The 20,294-nt window shown below is 46.4% G+C and overlaps 1 protein-coding gene across 1 annotated transcript; it reads right to left on the bottom strand.

Moving 5' to 3' along the window:
- Positions 1–568: 568 nt before the first annotated feature.
- LOC109749268 (vacuolar protein sorting-associated protein 29) lies at positions 569–19,955 on the bottom strand. The gene is made up of 3 exons (XM_045229875.2): positions 19,562–19,955; positions 14,026–14,163; positions 569–1,469 (listed from the first exon to the last, which is right to left on the bottom strand). The coding sequence occupies exons 1-3, from the start codon at positions 19,691–19,693 to the stop codon at positions 1,173–1,175; spliced, it is 567 nt and encodes a 188-aa protein (XP_045085810.1). The 5' UTR covers positions 19,694–19,955; the 3' UTR covers positions 569–1,172.
- Between the last annotated feature and the right edge of the window lie 339 nt (positions 19,956–20,294).

The following is a 20,294-nucleotide window of genomic DNA, read 5'->3' as shown; positions in this document are numbered from 1 at the left end:
ATTATTTGTTGTTTGATCTTTGCACTTTTTAGCTTTTATGAGATTAGTGCAAATGTAGTCTACACTTTACCTTCTTCGACCATGGCAAAATTCATTATTTTTTGTAACATGTAAAAATTTAATTTAAAACCTAGGAATTTTGTAACGTGTCAAAATTTATTTTAAAACCTAGAAAAAAATAGTTGAAACATATCATGACAACTTTAGTGTAAACACCACGGCAATTTTAGCACTTTAGACATGATAACTTTTGACCATAAAAAATATCATCAAAACATATCAATATGAGACCTAGTTTTGAAGATCTTGCCAGGACAAATTTAATGGTGAAAACAGATTTTCAGTTGGATTTAATGGTATAAACAGATTTTCAGTCGAAGAGATAAAATATTTTAAAAACTGAAAACCCCAAAAGATTTTCGTATTTTTTTGTCCCTCTTTACATTCATGCATGAAATAAAAAAAACGATAAAAAGACTGACGTGGCACAGTGGGTGGCCATAAGGGCGTTCGGCCTAACCTCTTTCAGCCCACACGTTCAGCACACATCACCGTCAAAAAAAAAAGATTAACAAGGAGAGCTCCCCGGCTTCATTCAGAAAGAAGCCTGAAAAACATGACCACAAACACCTACAAAGATTCAAAATCCACCTAGGACAAATGGGAAGGGAACCGACTACCTAAAGGCAGAGAATCCATCTAAGTTGCTCCGGCCCAGGGCACCATTATTACAAAAATCTCATACATGGATAAGGAAACACGTCAACAAAGCAGTAATTAGGCGGCACCAGGTGAGTTCACACACATCACGTCCAGGGTAGACACTGGGCTTTCCATCGATCCAGCGACCTGCTGAGATTAACACTAAAAAAACGCCAGCGCCAGCTGCTATTCAGCCGGTCACCATACTGAGTGAGAGATACATGAGGGGGGACGCCTCCTTGACAAACCGTTTCAGTTTGTGCGCGAGTTGGAATCATATCACGCATATCCCATTCACTAATATGTAAACACAGCTCTAGTTTTTCATATCGAGCAGAAGGGTACAAAGGAAAAGGAGCTCCAGGTCGGGGAAATTGTGGTGGTGGTGGTGGTGGTGTGGTGTGGGGGTGGGGGGGGGGGGGGGGGGGTAAGAACAAACAGGATCAGATTTCTGTCATGCGTAAGCACCATTAGCCATGCATCGTGGCGGTCTTCTTGAAGTCGATCTTGTCAACCTTCACCTCGCCGTCAATGAGCTCGTACACGTAGACAACAACACGGAGGCCATCGATGTCCATGAGCACAAAGCTCGGGTTGACGTCATATGTGATGCTGCTGTGGGCGCCCGTGCCTGAGCCAGGGTTGATGACGACACCCCCCTCGTGCTTGTAGGCCTTGAACTGATGGGTGTGCCCGGTGACGAGGATGTCCACATCCAGCTGCCTCTGGAGCATCGCTAGGGAGTCCAGGTCGCCCCATGGAACAACCTGATGATGGTCATCAGAGTTGAGATGGTTAAGAAAAATATTCCAGTGACAATCATTAACAAACCGCACAATCCCAAGATGGAAGTAAGTATTGGTACCGACAACATGAAAGACAATTTTACTAGAATAATATCACATTGGTCTATCGAAATTCAAGAGCTACTTGTTCCAAGATAGAGCCCTCCTGCTAGGTAGCGACCTCCTCCTCCCCTCCCGCTCCCACGCTGGCCGCAACTCCGGCACCGGCGTCCACTCTGACTCCAGCAGCCACCTCATCTCCCCGTGCCACGTCCATAATTTGCTAATAGAAGCCTTGGGCGTGGATTGATGATTATTTCTTCTTGCCGGCTGTCGAAACGAGGGGCAGCATCATGGTGGCTCGGACAAGTCACGCGGTTGGTTGAGCAATTGCATTAGAGCAACTCCAACCGGGCGATCCATTTCGTCCACCAATGTCCGTTTGGGTCGCCGCGGACAAAAATGCAGGACCAACGCACCGACCCAAACCCAAAATGCGTCCGCTTCGTGTCTGCGCCGACCCATTTCTAAAATGGGTCGGCGCGGACACGAAGCAGACGCGCCGCACGTCCCCTCGGTGTGCGTCGCGGCCCCACATGTCGGCAGATGCGGTCGTATTTAACGCAGCCACCTACCGCGGGCCCACGCGTCAGCGACTCGAAGCTATGGGGGGTGTCCTTTTTAATCCACGCGTGGGGGGGGGGGGGGCTCGTGCACTTCCACTTCGGCTGCCCGTCCACATCTAGCCGCGTGCTCCCTCGCCGGCGACAAAGCAAACCCTAGCCATGGGCTTCTTCGGCGGCTCCAACAAGAAGGGGAAGCTCACCCCCGGCGCTTCCTCCTCCAGCGGCACATTCCGGTGCACCAAACGCGGTGGCACTAGGAGTTCAGGCAGCTGCTGCCATACCTGGACGTGACGCTACCGCACTACTGGCATCTGGGTCCGCAGCGGATTCCGGTGCACATGCGCCGGGAGCTACTCACGCCGGAGCAGCGACGGATGCTGGAGTACGCGTCGGACTCTCCCCATTGGGAGGTCTGGTTTGCCCTCGAGCACGAGGTGCAACGGCGCCATGGCGTGCAGCACCACCACACCAACCCGCGCCTCCCCCAATCGTCAAGCCGGAGGAGGAGGAGGCTACCTGCCAGGCGGCGCTGGCGGCGGCCATGCAGACCTCCATCAAGGAGGAGCAGCGCAAGGCAGAGGTGGACTACCATGCGAGGCTGGCGGGGGCCCTCGCCCCTCTCTGCGACAGACGACTGCGTGGTGCCGCCGTCGCCACCAAGACTCACCCCCTCCCCTCCCCCCCCCCCTAAGGCCAAGTTGACTGACCGCTACGTCTGGACCGAACAGCTGCGCGAGTGGGCCAGCCCCCACCCCCACCCCTCCGTTTGGCTCGGCGCGATACCGGCACAGGAGGCCGCGTACCTCGAACATTGGAGGCAACGTGCGCTGACGGAGAAGAGCGCCGACGGTGAGCGGCGCATGCAGAAGGAGCGCGAGAAGGAGGAAGAGCGCACCCGCCTCGCTGCAATGCCGCCGCCGCAGCAGACGCCGCAGGAGGCTGCCCTGGCGGCCTATCAAGTAGCGTTCGAGTGGGCTGGGCCACCTCCCATCTTCATCGACCTCACCGGCGGCGACGACAATGGCAAGGGCAAGGACAAGGCGGACGACTAGGGCAGCGTGCGGGCGCTTATGTTTTTTTAATGTTTAATTCTATACCTACTAATAAAGCACCTCCCCCTGCCCTCCCCCGCTCCCTGCCAGGTCAATTCCCGCTGCTGAGGTTCCCCGTCGCCATCGGCTCCCCACGTGCCCGGCGGCGGAGATGGTTGCAGACGCGAGGAGGACGACAAGGCGGCCGCCGTGCTCACGCGGGAGGAGGGAGGCCGCCTCCATCTGGCCGCCGACGGCCGCGTCCACACGGAGGAGCTGCCGCCACCACCTGTCGTTGCCTCGCGACGCGCAAGCTCGGCCATGGCCACCTCGAGTTCGTCTCGGGAGAAGATGCTCACCCGCGTTGACCCCCTACAGTCGTCCGCCAACTGGGCCGTGCGCGCAGAATCAGCTCGGATGGTGGCCGTGAGTGCAGTGCAGTTTGCCGTGGCTGCGGAGGAAGAGAGCGGAAGAGATGGTGGTGGTGCCCTCCGCTACACGGAGGTCGTCCAGGGAATCTCTCAAGGTGCTCAAGGCCGACATCCAGCATGCCAGCGTTGTTAACGTCGCGTCTCCGACTGCTCGAGGGACTATGACGGGCGTATCTGCAGATGCCGATGTCCTACAGCCCCGACGCAAACTTCTTCCTCTTCCTCCGCTCAGTGAACGGTCTGCAATCTCACCGGCGCTCCACCTCCTCGGATCCTCAGCTACAAGGCTCAGTCTTTGCGTTTGTGGGGTTTGATTCAAGAATTGGTGGCATATTGTGGTCACTGCACTTGTGTTCTTGTGGTAATTGTGCAGCTTTATGTTGCAGTTTGGAGATTGGACCTATGATACTGGCGCCCATTGTCTGTCAATAGCTGTGACATTTTTTTCCCTCATGCGACTGCAACGAAGGGGTGCGACAAGCAGAGGGCAGTTTGCTCGGAGTTAGTGGCGAGCAAGAGGTCGGTCTCCGAGATTGACGCTGACATAGACAAGGAGTGGGAAGTCTGCGTGGAGTTAGAAAACAGCAGGGGTTGTGCTGCCCAACTTCAGCCATGATATGTGCATCAAGTGCTACCATGAATGGTCAATGGTGAGAACAAGAACCTGATCCCCTCACCTTTTTCTCTGTCATGTTCAACCATAGCAACCATGTATGCTGTTTAGTTTAATGCCGTCTTCAGAGCTAGCTTAGTCGATACTAAATGTCCCGTGCTATTAAGTGTGTCACCAGTCACCACCGGAGCCTCTATATTCAGATGTCTATCCCATATAAGTAAGTTGGTGTGACCATCATTTATGAAAAAATATGCAGCAACCTCTGTATCTGCTTACCAGTTTTGTGCTTGGTTCTTACGAGGTCTGACTTTCACCACATACATGTAAGTATTAGAGATTTACAAGGTCAAATTTTTCTTTAGAATTTTATATGGCAAGTTCACCACATACATGTAAGTGAACTTAATGAGGTTTTAAGCTGCCAAATCAAGTTGCATTTAGATTCTGTTAGATTGACTGCCATACAGCTTTCAAACCCGGCTGACAATCATGGGGTTTTACATTGCATGTCTACTGTAGCAAAATGACTACAGGGAATTCCTTATCAGCTAGACGAGCATATGGAATGCACAAACTACTTACCGGTTCATAGTTCCTCACACACCAAAAAAGAAAACTTGCCTTTATACATTCAATGCATGAGCAGACGAGCTTTCTCTGCAGATAAACAATTATATTTCACTAAACTGCCTCCTGTCAAAAAACTGCTGTGGTCATTCAACCATGTATTTATAAACTAAAAATTCACATTTGAGATTAGTCTGGATCAATGATAAACATGTCCAGGCTCCAGATTATTCCATAAAGCATATTATGATTATTCCTTTATCTGGTTGATGGTTTTGGCTGCAGCATTCACTTTCATCTAGGATGCATGTGTATTTGTGGGTTATTTTTCCTTTGCACCTGACGCATGCCGTTTGGGCCTTCCAACTTTTATTCATCTGCATGTATTAGGAAATTTATGAAAATGGTTTATTCTTTTGTTTGTCATTGTTTCTGTTCTTACATAAGCAACCATCCTCAGGTGTTGGTTTTTCATTTCCGTTCGACGTCATTAAATTACAGTCTTACCTGTTTTGAAATGGTTCCAGTGTCATTAAATTACAGTCTTGCCTGTTTTGAAATGGTTCCAGCGTGTGCTTGATGCATTGTTCCCCTTAGTTTTGGAGGAACATGTGCTATTGCCGGTGCTTTTGGTTGTGAAAAAACTTTCGTTAGTTGGGCACTTTAATTATGAAGTGACCACCTTACTGTCATGTCGTCATAGCTGCATAAAAAGCTTCTTCTATAATATTTTTGTGGTACCATGTCTATACCACTACTGAGTTTTAAAATCTCCACAATACTACAATTTTGAAGTTGTGGTTTATGTGGGATGCGATGAAAGAGGAAATGAGATGGCCGAGTTCTCATGGATTTCCCCCAATCGACAATGACATTGGCCAATGAATGTGAAGGGTGGAGCCGCTCCAAGTGTGTGGCGAGCTCACCATGGTGTCCTTACTCTAGATTGAGAGCTGACAACTATGATCCGACGAGCCACCTTGAATAGAAGGTACACCGGGATGTGTTTTGGGTGATGAGGAGGAGCTCATGATTTCCAGGTCGGACTGTCCGCCTAGATCGTTGGCATTGTCGTCATGCTCGCCAATCGGAGAAACATGTGCAAATGACACCCTAGGATATCGGACAAATCTTGTGCCGAAGGCCGGAATCTCGCCTCGCTCAACCCATTGGCACTCATCACCGATACACAAGGATATGGACAACTTAGTTTTCTCCCATGGCAACGCACGAGCATGTGTGCTAGTAGTGTTTAAGAGGACTTTGGTCGGCAGTTGACTGGCCATTTATGTTTAATTATAGTATTTTATTAAATTTATTTCGGCCACATGGGCAAAATTGGGTATGCCTTCCGTTGGGCACACCAGCCGACCCAAATCAAAAAGCGGACGCGCACGTCCGCCTGGCCGACCCAAACGGACAAAGCGCGCGTCCGTTTGGGCCGGTCCACTTTTTGTCCGTTTGGGTCGGCGCGTTGGAGTTGCTCTTACAGCTCTTGTGTCTCGCGCCGTAGTGGATTATTGGTGGTTGACTTGCGTCTCAAGGACCACAAGCGCACGCGGACAAGATTGTCTTCCTCGACAAAATGCGAGAGGTGAGAGCTATACATCCGGGCCCTTTACTTTGAAGTGACTTCAATATGACCCACCACGACGAGGACAAGAGCAATAACAACCTCCACCGCCGCACAAGGGGCGCTGCTACCTAAATGATTGCGAGCTCAAAGAGTTGTACCTTCATGGTCAACGCTACACGTGGTCTAACGAGTGTGGCGCTCCCGTGTTGGTCAAGCTCGAGCACGATGAGCTAGGAGGAGCTCCACCCAAATTGTTCGCCTCGCTGTCTCTCCACCTTTATCTCCGACCACTACCCCTTCTGGATTGCACACCATGGCCTCCCTGTAGAGGACGTTTCTAGTTCGAGAGTTGTGGGGATTCAACAAGACGGTTGTTGAGGGTTGGGCGGCCGCGATCAATGAGCCCGACCAGTTTTGACGCCTCGTCATGCGGCTCAAGAACAAAACTCATCAATTGAGGAGTTGGAACGACAAGTAGATGTGTAGTGTCAAACTACCACTTGTGCTGGCCAGGGAGCTCATCTTCCGCTTTGATGTTACCATGGAGTTGAGGCAGCTCTCAGAGCTTGAGCGCCAGTTGCGTGCTAGGCTGAAGCACGCCTACCTAGGACTCGCTTCGCACCATGGCTAGGCAACGTTGGAAGATTGCCTGGTTGGCTGAGGGTGACACCAACCTCCTACAAAAAGCAAAAGCAAGTGATCCACAGCCTTGTAGCCGACGAAGCGGTGGTTTCTGACCACGCGACTATGGCCAAGGCTAACTTCGATCACTTCAACATGCTTCTTGGCACAGATGAGGGCTGCGAGTTCTCGCTGAACCTAGAATTACCAGGGTCATGCTTGGAGAACTTGGCCAGCCTTGACGACCCCATTAACGAGGAAGCTTAGGAGGTGGTTTGTCAGCTGGTGCGGGGGTAGGCGTCAGGGCCGGACAGATTCACTACGGAGGTCCTGCAATCTTGTTGTGGGAACCGTGAAGGATGATGCATGGTAGCCTTCACCAAGTTGCACTCGTTGCGTGGGCAGGGTTTCCATGGTCTAAACCAAGCCCTACTAATCCAGTTGCCCAAGACATCAGATCCATCGACCCTTCGGGACTACCACCCCATCAACTTCATACACATCTTTGCCAAGGTGGTGACCAAGACGTTGGCTAGCAGGTTGCCTCCCAGATTGGGGGGCTTGGTTGAGGAGAACCAATGCAAGGTCATCAAGAAACGTTGCATTCGTGATAATTTCATGTTGGTTCAGCAGACGGCAAGATATCTGCACGGTGCACCAGATGGGTGAGTCGCGTGCCATGCTCAAGTTGGATATCGCTCATGCATTCAGCTCAGTGTTGTGGGCTCTATTTGAGGTACTTCAGCGGGTAGGCTTTGGCCAACGCTTCCCTGAATGGATTGCCATACTCCTGTCCACTGAAAGCACGGGAGTGATGCTCAATGGTGAACCAGGGCCTCTGGTCTGGCATCATAGGGGCATGTAGCAGGGGAACCCACTCTCCCCTATGTTGTTTGTGTTGGTGATAGATACTCTCAACAGGTTTTTTGCTAGGTTATAAGAGAGTTCGGATTGCACCGTCGCCTAGCAACACGCATCCTGACAAGTCCGTCTCACTGTACGCGGACGATGTTGTCATCTTCTACCACACGGATAGGGTGAAGTTGTCCATTGTCCACAGCTTGCATGCGCACGCTTCGGGGTTGCACACCAACTTTGCCAAATGTTCGGTGTCCCCCGTTAGGTGTTAAGAGGCCTTGGAGAAGAAATCGGTGATGGAGTGTCAGCTAGCTCCTTTCCTGAATAAGTACCTCAGGATCCCACCTCGGGCTCAGGAAGTCCTCGTGTAAGGCTTTCCAACCTTTGGAAGACATGATCGCAAACCGCCTGGGCATCCATGATGCAAAGGCGGGGCGCCTCACCTTGGTCAAGTTGGTCCTGGCCACCATGCCTTTGCAGTAGTCCTGGGCATGCAAAAGAAGACCCGAAAGACTTGACAAACCACTTGGGTGTTTCGGACCTTGGTCAAAACGCGATCATCTTCGACAAGGTGTGGCTCAACTTGACACACCTGCTTGACACATTCAAAACAGAGGCCAGGCAATGGCCACCGACAAGTGCGAGGGGTCTGGCGGCTTTGCTTCCGGCATTTACCTTGCCTAGCAACTATGACCGTCGGGTAGTATTCTCTAGGTGTTGCCCATCTTTGGGCTTGTACAGACTCTCCTTTCTAACAATGCAATGAAACAAGGCTTTTGTGATTTCTTGGGAGAAAAAAAGGTTGTTGGCAAATTACATTCGAAGAAGACTTTTAGTAGAACAGAAGAGACATTGGCATACTCAAAATTGTCGGTGGTGTGCATTATATGGTGCAGGTGAATAAAGTAGACACAACAAACCAACAATGAACTACTCCTTCCGTTCCTAAATATTTGTCTTTTTAGAGATTTCAAATGGACTACCACATACGGATGTATATAGACATATTTTAGAGTGTAGATTCACTCATTTTGCTCCGTATGTAGTCACTTGTTGAAATCTCTAGAAAGACAAATATTTAGGAACGGAGGGAGTATCATGCATCATGCATGACTCTGCAAAGGTGAAAGTTCAATGTACTGAGCGTGCTTGATATCCCTATAGAGGAAGTATCAGATCGCTTCATGGACATTTTTTATCAATCTATTGCTTGGATGTAAATATTGGATGCGGAAATATGTGGAAAGAAAATTGTGTGCACCCTCGTTCACTCCATTACTCAAGTCAATGCTAAACCACATAAGGTCCATCACTCATCGAACATTGAAGGACAACTTTGGTCCTTCAATGAACCCTGGATCATTTGAACACACGACGGCATCTAGATTGCAACATCTCAACCAATTCGCCCGGTAACAGCAATCGTCTCTGGTTACAATTTGTGCGACTCGATAGGAGAACAGTAAGCCAGTTGACCTTCCAAGTGACAACTATGATCATATGGCATAGATATGTATGTTTAATTGTTAAGGATCTGATCCTAGTAGTTAGTAAACATTTCTCACTGAAAATACTAAGAGCAAATTATACTGCCATAATAGAGAGGCAGAAGCTCTGTTTTCAAGGCGTCGCCTAGGCGACGCTTAGGCGTCAGAGCGCTCGGGGACGTCAAGGCGTCGTCGTCGCCTTAGTTTTCTATCTAAGGCGTCCAAGGCGTCACCTAGGCGGATAAGGCGCCGCTTTAGTTGATTTTGGACGCCCTGGACATGCGTGGGCAGGTTGAGCGGGAACCAGCAGCTGGCGCGCGCCAGAAAGGGGAATTGGCGGGAGGGAAGAGAAATTGGGCGGGAGAGAGGGGGTAAACAGAGGCAGGAGAGAGGGGAACACACCCGTGACTCCAAATCGAGGGGAAAAGAGAGAGGAGCTCTCTCCTCTCATGCCGCCGGCCCAGATCCGCTCCTCCTCCGCCGGCCTCCCCCTCTCCGGCCAAGATCCATCTCCGCCGGCCCTCCCCCTCTCCGGCCAAGCTCCTCCGCCGACGGCAGCCCTCTCCCAAGGTACGGCTCCTCTCTGCCTCTCTTTTCCCCTCACCTGCCCATGTTTTCTGATGGTGCTGCTGCTTGTGCCTCACTGCCTTGCCTCTAAACCCTCTGTTTAGTATATGCATGTGTAGATGTGCTGCTTGTGCCTCTGCCCTCTGCCCACTGCCCTCTATTATAGTAGTGTTAGCTGCAAGTTGTGATTAAAATAGTTGCTGATTGTCCTTGTTAGCTGATTAGAATAGTAGGTTAGTGGGTCTTCTTTATACTAGCTTATTATTAGAATAGTAGTTGTTTGTCCTCTGCGGCTCTGCCCTCTATTATATTGTTAATTGTTTGCACTTTGCACTTTGCAGTCCCACAATGGCAGATGCAGGAGCTGATGGGGGTGGTGATGCTTATGATCCAATGAAAGATCCAGAACGCAGGCCACGGAGGTCAAATGATCCAGGCTGGAATTATGGGTATTGGTTGAAACCTGGCAACATCAATAATGTTGTGTGCAACCTTTGTGGCAAGATAACTAAAGGAGGGATCAAGAGACACAAAGAGCATCTTGCTGGCACCGGTGGGGATGCAACAGGTTGTCCAAAGGCTACCACACAGCTTAGGAGGGAGATGTTAGAATATTTGGAAAAGAACAGGAGAAACATAGGACAGCCAGATGATGATGATGATGTAGTGGAGGTAGATGTAGCAGGGACAGTTCAAAGCTCCACTAATGCAGCAGCAGTTCAAGGCTCCGCTACAAGACCAAGTTCAGGGACAGCAGCCAAGAAGAACAAGAAAGCCTTTGCGGTAAAAATGTCAGGCAAAAAGTTTCAATCTGTTGCAACCAAGTCAATTGTTTCCAAGTCAATTGCGGTAAAAACCTGAGGATGTTGTCGATGAAAGACGCTCCGGTTGCTCTCAAAGCACCATGGAGTCCAGCACAAAAACACCAGAAGAGAGGCACTATGTGAGTATGCAGTGGGCATTGTTTTTCTATGAGTGTGGCATTCCTTTCAATGTTGCAAGCTCTAGGCAATTCCAGATTGCAATAGAAGCCTCTTGTCAATATGGCTCGGTTACAAGCCTCCTTCTCCTCATGAGCTGCGGGAGCCATTGCTTAGGGATTGTGTCAAGGAAACAAAAAAGTTGAGGGTGACGCACGAGGTAGCATGAAAGCAATATGGCTGCACACTAATGTCAGATGGCTGGTCCTATAAAAGGGGACGCCACTTGATCAACTTCCTTGTAAACAGCCCGGCGGGCACTTACTTCTTGGAGTCGGTTGATGCATCAAGTGAATGCCAAGATGCTCGGATGATAGCAGATTTGCTAGAGAAGAGAATCGAGGATGTCGGCAAAGAGTATGTTGTCCAAGTTGTCACCGACAATGGTGCTAACTACAAGGCAGCGGACAAGATACTAATGGAAAGGATTCCTACACTATATTGGAGTCCATGTGCATGCCATTGCTTGGACCTAATGTTGGAAGATATAGGGAAGCTAAAGGCATTTAAGAAGCCTATTGCACGGGGTAGACGAGTCACCACTTTCATCTATAGGCATGGCAGAATTCTTAGTCTAATGAGGAAGGCAACGGGTGGGCTGGATCTTGTGAGACCCGCAGCCACTCGCTTTGCCACATCCATTCTTGCTCTTAAGAGTTTGGTCAAGCACAAGCAAGCATTGAGGAGTCTCTTTACATGTCAAGCATGGGTTGGAAACAAATTGGCCAAAACTGCAGCCGGTTTGAATGTGCAAGACATTGTGCTTTCAGCAGATTGGTGGCATGCAATTGAGGACTGCCTTAGAGCTTCAGGTCCACTACTTCGAGTGCTTAGGGTAGCGGATGGTGATGAGATTCCTGCCATGCCAGAAATGACAGCACTAATGAGGTTTACAAAGGAGAAGATCAATCAAGGTTTTCCCCACCAAAACAAGCAAGCTTTGCTCAAGAAGGTCATTGACGTTGTTGACAAACGTTGGGAGAATCAAATGGATCATCCATTGTATGGGGCTGCTTTGTTTTTGAACCCTGGAAAATACTTCTCTATTGTTGAGAGTGGTGATGATGCCCTAATTGGTGAGCTAAGAAGTTGTTTTAATGATGTCCTTGCACGAACAATACTTGATGTCAATACTCGCAACAAGATTGATGCACAAGCCGTTGACTATGAGGACAAGAGAGGACCCTTTGCTAATCAGATGGCAATCGATAACATGGTCGAAAAAAAACCTCGTAAGTGAACTAAAGTTAATTTCAGCAACAAGCAAGTTAATTTCAGCATGTTATTTTCTGTACAAAGTACAAACTCCTAATGCACGTGTGTGTTTATTTTACCATTTTAGTTGATTGGTGGCGTTCATATGGTGGTCGGGCAGTTGAGCTACAAAGGTTTGCAAAGCGTACTGTTAGTCTTTGTGCTTCATCTTCCGGTTGTGAGAGGAATTGGAGCGCATTTGAACATGTGAGTAACTTCTTTGTCTTTATTTCATCAAGAGAAAGTTAGTTTCAGGCTTTCAGCAAGTAATCTCAGCAAGTTATTTATTCACTCTATTTGCTATTTGTAGATCCATACCAAGAAAAGGAACCGGTTACAACACCGACTCTTGAATGACAATGTCTTTGTTTCATACAACCGGAAGAACTTGGATAGGTTTCAAAAGAGGCGTGAGAAGATGGGTGGCAATAGCTATGACCCTCTAGTCATTGAGGATTTTGATTGGGGCAATGAGTGGGTTGACCCAACAATACCTCCACCCCAAGGTGCTCGAGGGTGTCCCGATGACATTTCATGGGAGCTTGTTGATGAGGCTGTTGGTGCAAGTTCGTCGCTGCAAGGTCGCAACTTTCCTAGAGCTAGCACCATGGCAAGGGGGGCCTCAAATGTTAATGTCCAGTACCAAAGGCAGCGCAAAAGGGCTGCTCCGTCACCAACATTTCTTCATGAAGATGACGAAGAGGATGACCAAGAACAACAATCAAGTATCCCCAATGGAGAGGATGATGATTCAGACTTTCTTCAAGATGATGTTGATGTGACCGATGATGATGAAGATCCAACTAGTGCTGACCAAGATGGCGAAGACAACAGAAATACTATCATGGATGAGTTCGATGATGGCTATTGAGAATTGAGTGTGGCCAGCCTTGCTTATGATCATGTGTTTGCCTGTTTGGAACCTAATTTTATGTTGTGAACTTGTGAACCTAATTTATTGTGTTGTGGACCTAGTTTATGTAATATGTAATGCACTCATGTTTGTCATCTTGTTTTGCACTTGTTCTGTCATTTACTCTCTGTTTTTTTACCAATGGTGATCTATTAATTAAGTCTAGTTTTAACCATATATGATATATGTTCATCTTTATGCAGATTTCTATTGTGGAAGGCAGAAATGGGAAACAAGATGGGAGGAATGGATGCTATGTGGGCTCAACAACCAGGAAATTCAAGGTATGAATCAGTTACATGTCCACTCATGGCTGCCATATTAGTACCCCTAGCGCCTAATAATAAGTGTCTAAGGCGTCGCCTCCCCTCGCGCTTTGAGCGCCTAGGCGTTGAGGCGCCCCCCCAGCGCCTTAAAGCGCCTGGACGCCTTGAAAACATAGGGCAGAAGAAAAGCAAATTGCGTTTAGCATTTATTTTTCTGATACGTGAACTCATATTAAATTAACTATTTATTAATCCCATAAAAATGCCCACACTACAATACACTAAGAAGCTATTGGTTCAGCAATATCCCACCAGAATCGCACTACATTGGTATGTGATTCCGGTAACTCTTATTATACCACTTCCTCAACAGAACACATGGGATCTAAAACCATTTCCCTGATTGAACCACTGCGTCAACCATGCATTACCCACCTCCCTGTAATCCTTCTACAATTAAACTAACACTACAGCTCTTGAACAAAACATCACCTAACAATTATTACAGCAACAGACCATGCCAACAAGAGAAAATGACAAACATGCTAGTGATAAAAACTCAACCATGTTTCTGAGGTGTACGGCATAAAAAAAAGTGTTTATAATTTGTCAACAACAAGAACTCCAATTCAAGGTATTAACTGTTGACTTTCAACAACCAAAAAAGGCCATGAATAATTTTTCTCCAACAATGAGCATGACAGAAACTAAAAGAGCAAAACAAAATTATCAATTTAGAGCGAACCTGATGGCCATGGCATAGCCCTAGCTTGAACTGACCAATAGTAACTGTTTTTGTCTCTGGGTAGCGAGCATCCTCATCATATTCACCTCTGGTAATGTGGAGATCAGGACAGAGGCTTTTAAGGTAGTCGTGAACTTCCTAGAAGAATGTTGAGAAATTTATGAGTTAATATTTTATCAAAACAAAAAATTACAGTCCATACAAGAAAACATTATTAACACCCTATTAATAGGTGCAATACCCAGCCACAAGGAAACAAAAATCACTACATGAAATGGTACAAAGTCAACTATTTCTTCACAAAGATGGTTAGCCAGTCATCTCTACTACTATTAAACGAGCAAATATATTCTTCCCTAAGCGCACCGAAAACATGTATACAGGACAATCAAGATAAAATACCACCTCACAATCCAGCCCATCTAATTAGATCTAACCGTCCACATAAAAATGAACCCTCACCTGTGTACGATTAGCAGTTTACCAGAGCGGACGAAAACTCTGCCATGTATCGAGCGAGCGAACGGAATGTTTCGCTGCGTGACCAAAAAATAAATTGATTCCCGTGATTAGTGGCCTGCATGCAGCCGCATAGCCCACGATTCAGCAATATGGCGTTCACATGGATTGGTTCGGCCTGATCAGGTATTAATGGCGAATTAAAAGGGAGGATTTGTTACCACGCAAAAGAAGGGAGGATTAGCTGGAGAGAAGAGATGAGGAATGCGTGGGGCATGCACCAGCGATAGGGTTTCACTGCCGCCGTCCCGTGTGCTGCTCCGCCCGCTACATCTCCTCCCCGCACGACTCTCTGGCCTCCAAGCTTCCAAGTCTACCTTTCTCCGCCCTTGCTCGCCGTATCCTTAGGTCACGGTTCGCCACCGATGTATCGATGTCGTTGGCCGTCGATTCTGCCGTTTCGTTCCTGCTGTTCTTGGGTAGGTGCTCCTCCCCCTGCAGTCCTCCCCTCGCCGCCGCGCCTGTTGGTATGCTGCCAAGGACCAAGATGTGCTGGAATTACGCCAATGCCGGCGGGCAGCCTCCATCGTCAATCGTCTGCTGGTGCTGGTGCCTGGTGATCTGCATCCAATGGAGAAGGGACGGTGCGACCATCCATGTTCTGGAACACGCGGACCAATAGATCCACCCCAAAACCAGTCGAATACGAATGCAACCTGTAGGTACATTTTCTGTCTCTCTCTAATACTCCCTCTGTAAACTAATATAAGAGTGTTTAGATCACTACTTTAGTGTTCTAAATGCTCTTATATTAGTTTACAGAGGGAGTACTATATTTTTTTCTCTCTCACAGTGACATATCTGCACCTTCGGTCCTTTCTCGCTGTTAATCTTCTTTCCTAGGCGAGCACCCACGCAGTACGAGACTCAGTTGAACGATGACAGTTGGCCAGAAGCGTTTGATTTTCTTTGTGCATTTTGGTGACTGGATAGAAATTTGATATTATCACCAAACTCATTTCATTGTTTGCTTGCAGTTTACGTATTGGATTTGCCATGCAAAACATTCTATCTAGTCAGCATCTTTTTGTTGAAGATGTACGTGGGTGTTTTCCACTGTTTTCCACTTGCATATATGAAATATGATGCATACATCATGCCTAGCATGCTTAGGCAGAGACCAACGTATATCTCTACTGTGATTTTTGTATTATCTTGTTCTCTTGGGGACGATCAATAAAGGGTGCAGCAGCCCAAGACTATTACCGTTTCTTGAAACGCAGGTATCAGCTCGTTCACCGCATCTTAATGTATTGTGTACCTCCTCTTTCACAGCTATCGAAATATTTAGATTGTCATTTTAACTAATGCCCATACCATCATAAGCTATGAGCAAACAGGTGAGTCTTTCCACACTGCTCTTGCCTATTCATTCTCTGTACTTTTGACAAATCCAAGTTGTTTTTTTCTCTCATGCAGTAAGTTACACTAATGTACTATTCTGAATTGCATTTTCCAATTTAATATCCTTTTATGCACTGCAATAATGCCTGAATACTTTGTGGCGTGCATGCTGTTGCAATTCCAGTACTTGCGCTCCATTATCGTACTTCATTTTAGAAATTATGCTTTGTACGTGCTGCATCATCAAGCCTTTTTCAAGAGGCATCAGTGCAAGATTTTGAAGAATTGGATTCAGTGAAAATTGAGTTCTCACCAAACGGGCAAATATCTTCCAGGTCAGGTACAAGTTTTCTTGCAGTTCTTGCTCCTGCCTTCCGACTCCATATTATATAGCATGGAGGAGAGGAGAAACAATGAAGCCTAAATGGAGTATGTAGCTGTGCTTTTTTCTACCAACCACAAATAGTAGGCATGTAGTACTGATATCGCATTTCAGTTATTGTTATCCTTGGAACAAATATTAGCTTTGTAATGAAGTAAAAGTGACGGTCTTCGCATTTTCCACAGGAAATTCCTAGCAGATAGTGTCTCTTGACATATGTACTGGATAACGAATTCATTGTTTGCTTGCGGGTTACATCTTGGATTTATGTGTCTAACTTGTTTGTGCCATGGCGTGCAAACTGTGCAGATCATGCTTCTGGTGAAACATACACCACTCTTCTGGTGTGCCAAGTGCCTCTCATTTTCATTTGGGGCTGCATTCACTTTGAATGTAATTTTTACACTTGTAAAATGATAAAGAGCACATAACGTGTTTCCCCCAAAATATAGATTAATGTCTAGCTTATAGAGATAATAAACCGTCTTCATTTTACTGGTAAAATATTGAGGGCTCCTTTGATCCAACAAGCAAAGTTGAGGGTCGGGTGTGATTGTTGAAAGTATGGCGGGTTGATTATTGCTACTGCTGTTGGGTATGTGCAACAAGGAAGAAGTTTTTGACTTGTTGAAGACAGAAGGTATAGCAGTTCTCAACCTGATATAGTATTGGCGTCTAATGGGGCATTAACAAGCTTTGTATAAAAAATTAATTTGCTTTCTTGGTGGCGGCTCTCGGAGGGAAGGAGCATCATGTTGTGAACATGGTTATCTTCAAAACATTTTTTTTGTTGGTTAGCTGTTTCCATAAAGAAATAGTCAATGTTATTTCTCATGCATCAACTTATTTTAGTGGAGCTGAGCACTATGAGGATTTGTAAAGGCTTTGGAGTTGCTAATCTGAACAGCCATTATGATAAATGGAAGTTGTCCATTCATCTTTTTTTTTTTGAGGAAACATGTGCTTTCATCATATAAAAGATCAACAATAAGCATCATTGCCCAGCGTCTGGATATAACTCGGTAATATCTGCTTGGGTTTGTCCCAATTAATTGGACTAGCTCCTTTAGTCCATGTATTTGTATCATCCAGTGCAGCTAAGTGTATCTAGCAAATGAGTGCGACTGGGTTATTGAAGGCGGCCGAAGAAGCACATCCACCTTACACCTCACCTCCGGCTGCCTTCGCTATCTTGTGAAGTTTGGGTTTGTATCCTTGTAAGACTTCTTTTTATCTTGCTTTTCTTGGTTCGATTTTTGTGGTGTCCATCCTCCGTGATATCAGATGCGGCTAGGGAAACTAAATGTCGCTCCATGCTTGAAAACGCTGGTGCCAAGAAGCTCAGTTAGGATATAAAATAACATGCTGATCAGTCGTGCGTTGCACGTGCATGCTTACTAGTCATACAAAATAGTTGAAAAGCAACAAACAGTCTGCGATGTTGAGCATCATGACCCAACACTTCACAGGTTCACATCCATAATCCTATAGAATAATACATCGACTTCTCTTTGTTACGTTTTCCCATGGCTTTCAATTAGTTTGACACGCAACCGCCCAAATTCCTGTTGCTTCATCATGAATTAATAAGGCATTAAGATATAGCATCACATGCTTACCAAACACCTAGGTTCCATTAAGGCATTCTAGTGGCACTCTAGTGTTTTTAGCAAGCCAAAATATTAGTGTCTGAATCACAAGATAGCCTCAGGATGCAATCCATCATGACAAATGTGTTGGTTCATTTCAGTTTACAGGTCAATATAGCATCGACAGTGCAACAAGACTAACATAAACAATACCATACAACTTTTGAAATTGATGTGTTTGGGATTGACATGTAGAAAGCATATGGTATGAAAAATAAGATGATGATAAAATTGGTTAAAACCTATACATGGTGTACTATACCTTAAGTGTTCATTGGGAAAAAACTGGAAACCGTTTCAGCTCGCAAAAATAGGTGCAAGTAGATAAAACTTGATGTTAATGGACCATCACAAAAAATGTGAAGCGCAACAATCATTCAATCAGAAAAAATCATCAGAGAATTAAAATTTGCAAAACGATAATAAAACTCCATGAGATAGATGTACTATTGTCAGCAGGTTGGTAAAAAAAATCTTCACGCAGGCTCATTCAAAGACTAGGTTGGCACTAATGTTATCTTTCTTCTTTCTGATCCATATTTTCAAAGGAACAGAGATTGTGATTACCCTTTCAATAAGTTTCGGGAAAATTTCATAAACTGGGCATGGTGGGAATAAGTTTAGATACTTTTTTTGTAAAATAAGTTACTCTAAGCAATCAGACAATAAATAAACTAATGATAATTGAGCAATAAGAACAAAGAGAAACGATGATTTAATAATATTTCAGTTAATTATTTGGAGCCAAAGGTACATTCAGGATTGGTGGAACTAAAATTTATTATAGCTGCTCCAATAGAAAAAGTAAGCAGTACCCTTTAGATACCATGTATGTTTTGATCAAAGAAAACATGACCACCGAACTACTAGTCTACTGCAGAGAAAGAAAACAATTTTGTAGCTTTTCTAATATGATTTCTTGTATTTAAATTTAGAGATTATGTCATGGCCTAAGTTCCTGAGGGGATAGTGGTGGCTGGTGGGAGGTGGGAGGTCGGGGGCAGCGAAGGTTGCATTTGTCTGCCGTGATGTTAAGGGAAGATAGGACTGTGGAGAAGAACCCTCCCTTTTCTGTTTTACGTTTATTGCTTGCGTTTCTTAATACCAGTCCAGGACATAATATAGCCTGCAGTTTACATGACTTGAAAAGTAAGAACTTATATAAGCACATGCATCGTTCTGTGAGTAAGCGTGGTACTTTTCAGAATCGGAAGATACATGATGATCATACAAATTTCTACCACCACCTGCATAGTTCTGAGAGATAGGCGTGATATTTATACAGAATGAAAAAAAACTGCGTAGATAACGAACCAAAAGAGGAAACTATTGTCTCATGCCTACTCCCTCCGAAGCTCAAATCCCCCACACGTCTACTGCAAAACCGCATCATACAGACAAGCAAGCTTATGCCAATCGATAATCAGTCCACATGCCCAGGACGGGTGCCGTTGGTCCGAAAATCAACACGGCGACACCCAATAATAACTGAACAAGGAACAAAATTTGTCTAACAACCAATAAGCATGGCTTCACGAACTAGTCGGTCAACCAGATTTGACAGACCAGAGACACCGCGATCCAGCAGCAATCACGCGCACGCGGCATCGAGCATGTATCACGGGGATAAAAGGAGACTGACCTTGATGCAGAGGTTCCCGGTGCAGATGATGTGCTGGATCTTGCCCGGGACGAGCATGGACTTGAACTTGGCGGGCAGGTCGGGCGCACGGTGCGGGATGTGCAGATCCCCCAGCGCTAGGACCAGCACCATTGGATTGGGGATCGGGGGGAGGAAGGGGGACGGCGGCGGAAGGTGGAGAGCGATCCGAATCGCTCAGCCCGCTCTGCTCTCCTGGAACGCGATGATCAAATCTTCCACTCAAATCCCTAGCACGATCGATACCCCTCAAACTTGTTGGGACAACTCACTTCCGTCCTCATCAAACTTCCAAACCGGCAAAGCGGCAAAGCGTCCAGCCTGAAGGTCTTCCCCTCGAAAACAAAACAACTGAAGGTCCTCAAACTAAATTACGCGTCCATCTACCCTAGGGATGGCAATGGGGAGTACCTATAACATCTCCATCCCCATCTACTCCCTATCATTCCATCCCCATCGCCGTTTACATGACTGGGGATGAAATTTCCCCATACTCATTCCCTACTGGGGAACGGGGGCCCATTAGGGTCCACATCCCCATAAACAAATACTCATATACATAATATGACACCCTATAATCAACATACATAAATGGTGTTGTCCTTGTCCTGCTAATGCATATCTAGGTCATACTGACTTCTTGGTCATGGTGGCAGCTGAGGTGAGCATGTGAGATAGGTTTAAGGTTTTTTTAGAAATTTTTTCTGTCTTCGCA

This window comes from Aegilops tauschii, chromosome 6 (assembly GCF_002575655.3).
Source record: "Aegilops tauschii subsp. strangulata cultivar AL8/78 chromosome 6, Aet v6.0, whole genome shotgun sequence".
Taxonomy (NCBI): Eukaryota; Viridiplantae; Streptophyta; class Magnoliopsida; order Poales; family Poaceae; genus Aegilops; species Aegilops tauschii.
This window is presented reverse-complemented; position numbering and strand designations above follow the sequence as displayed.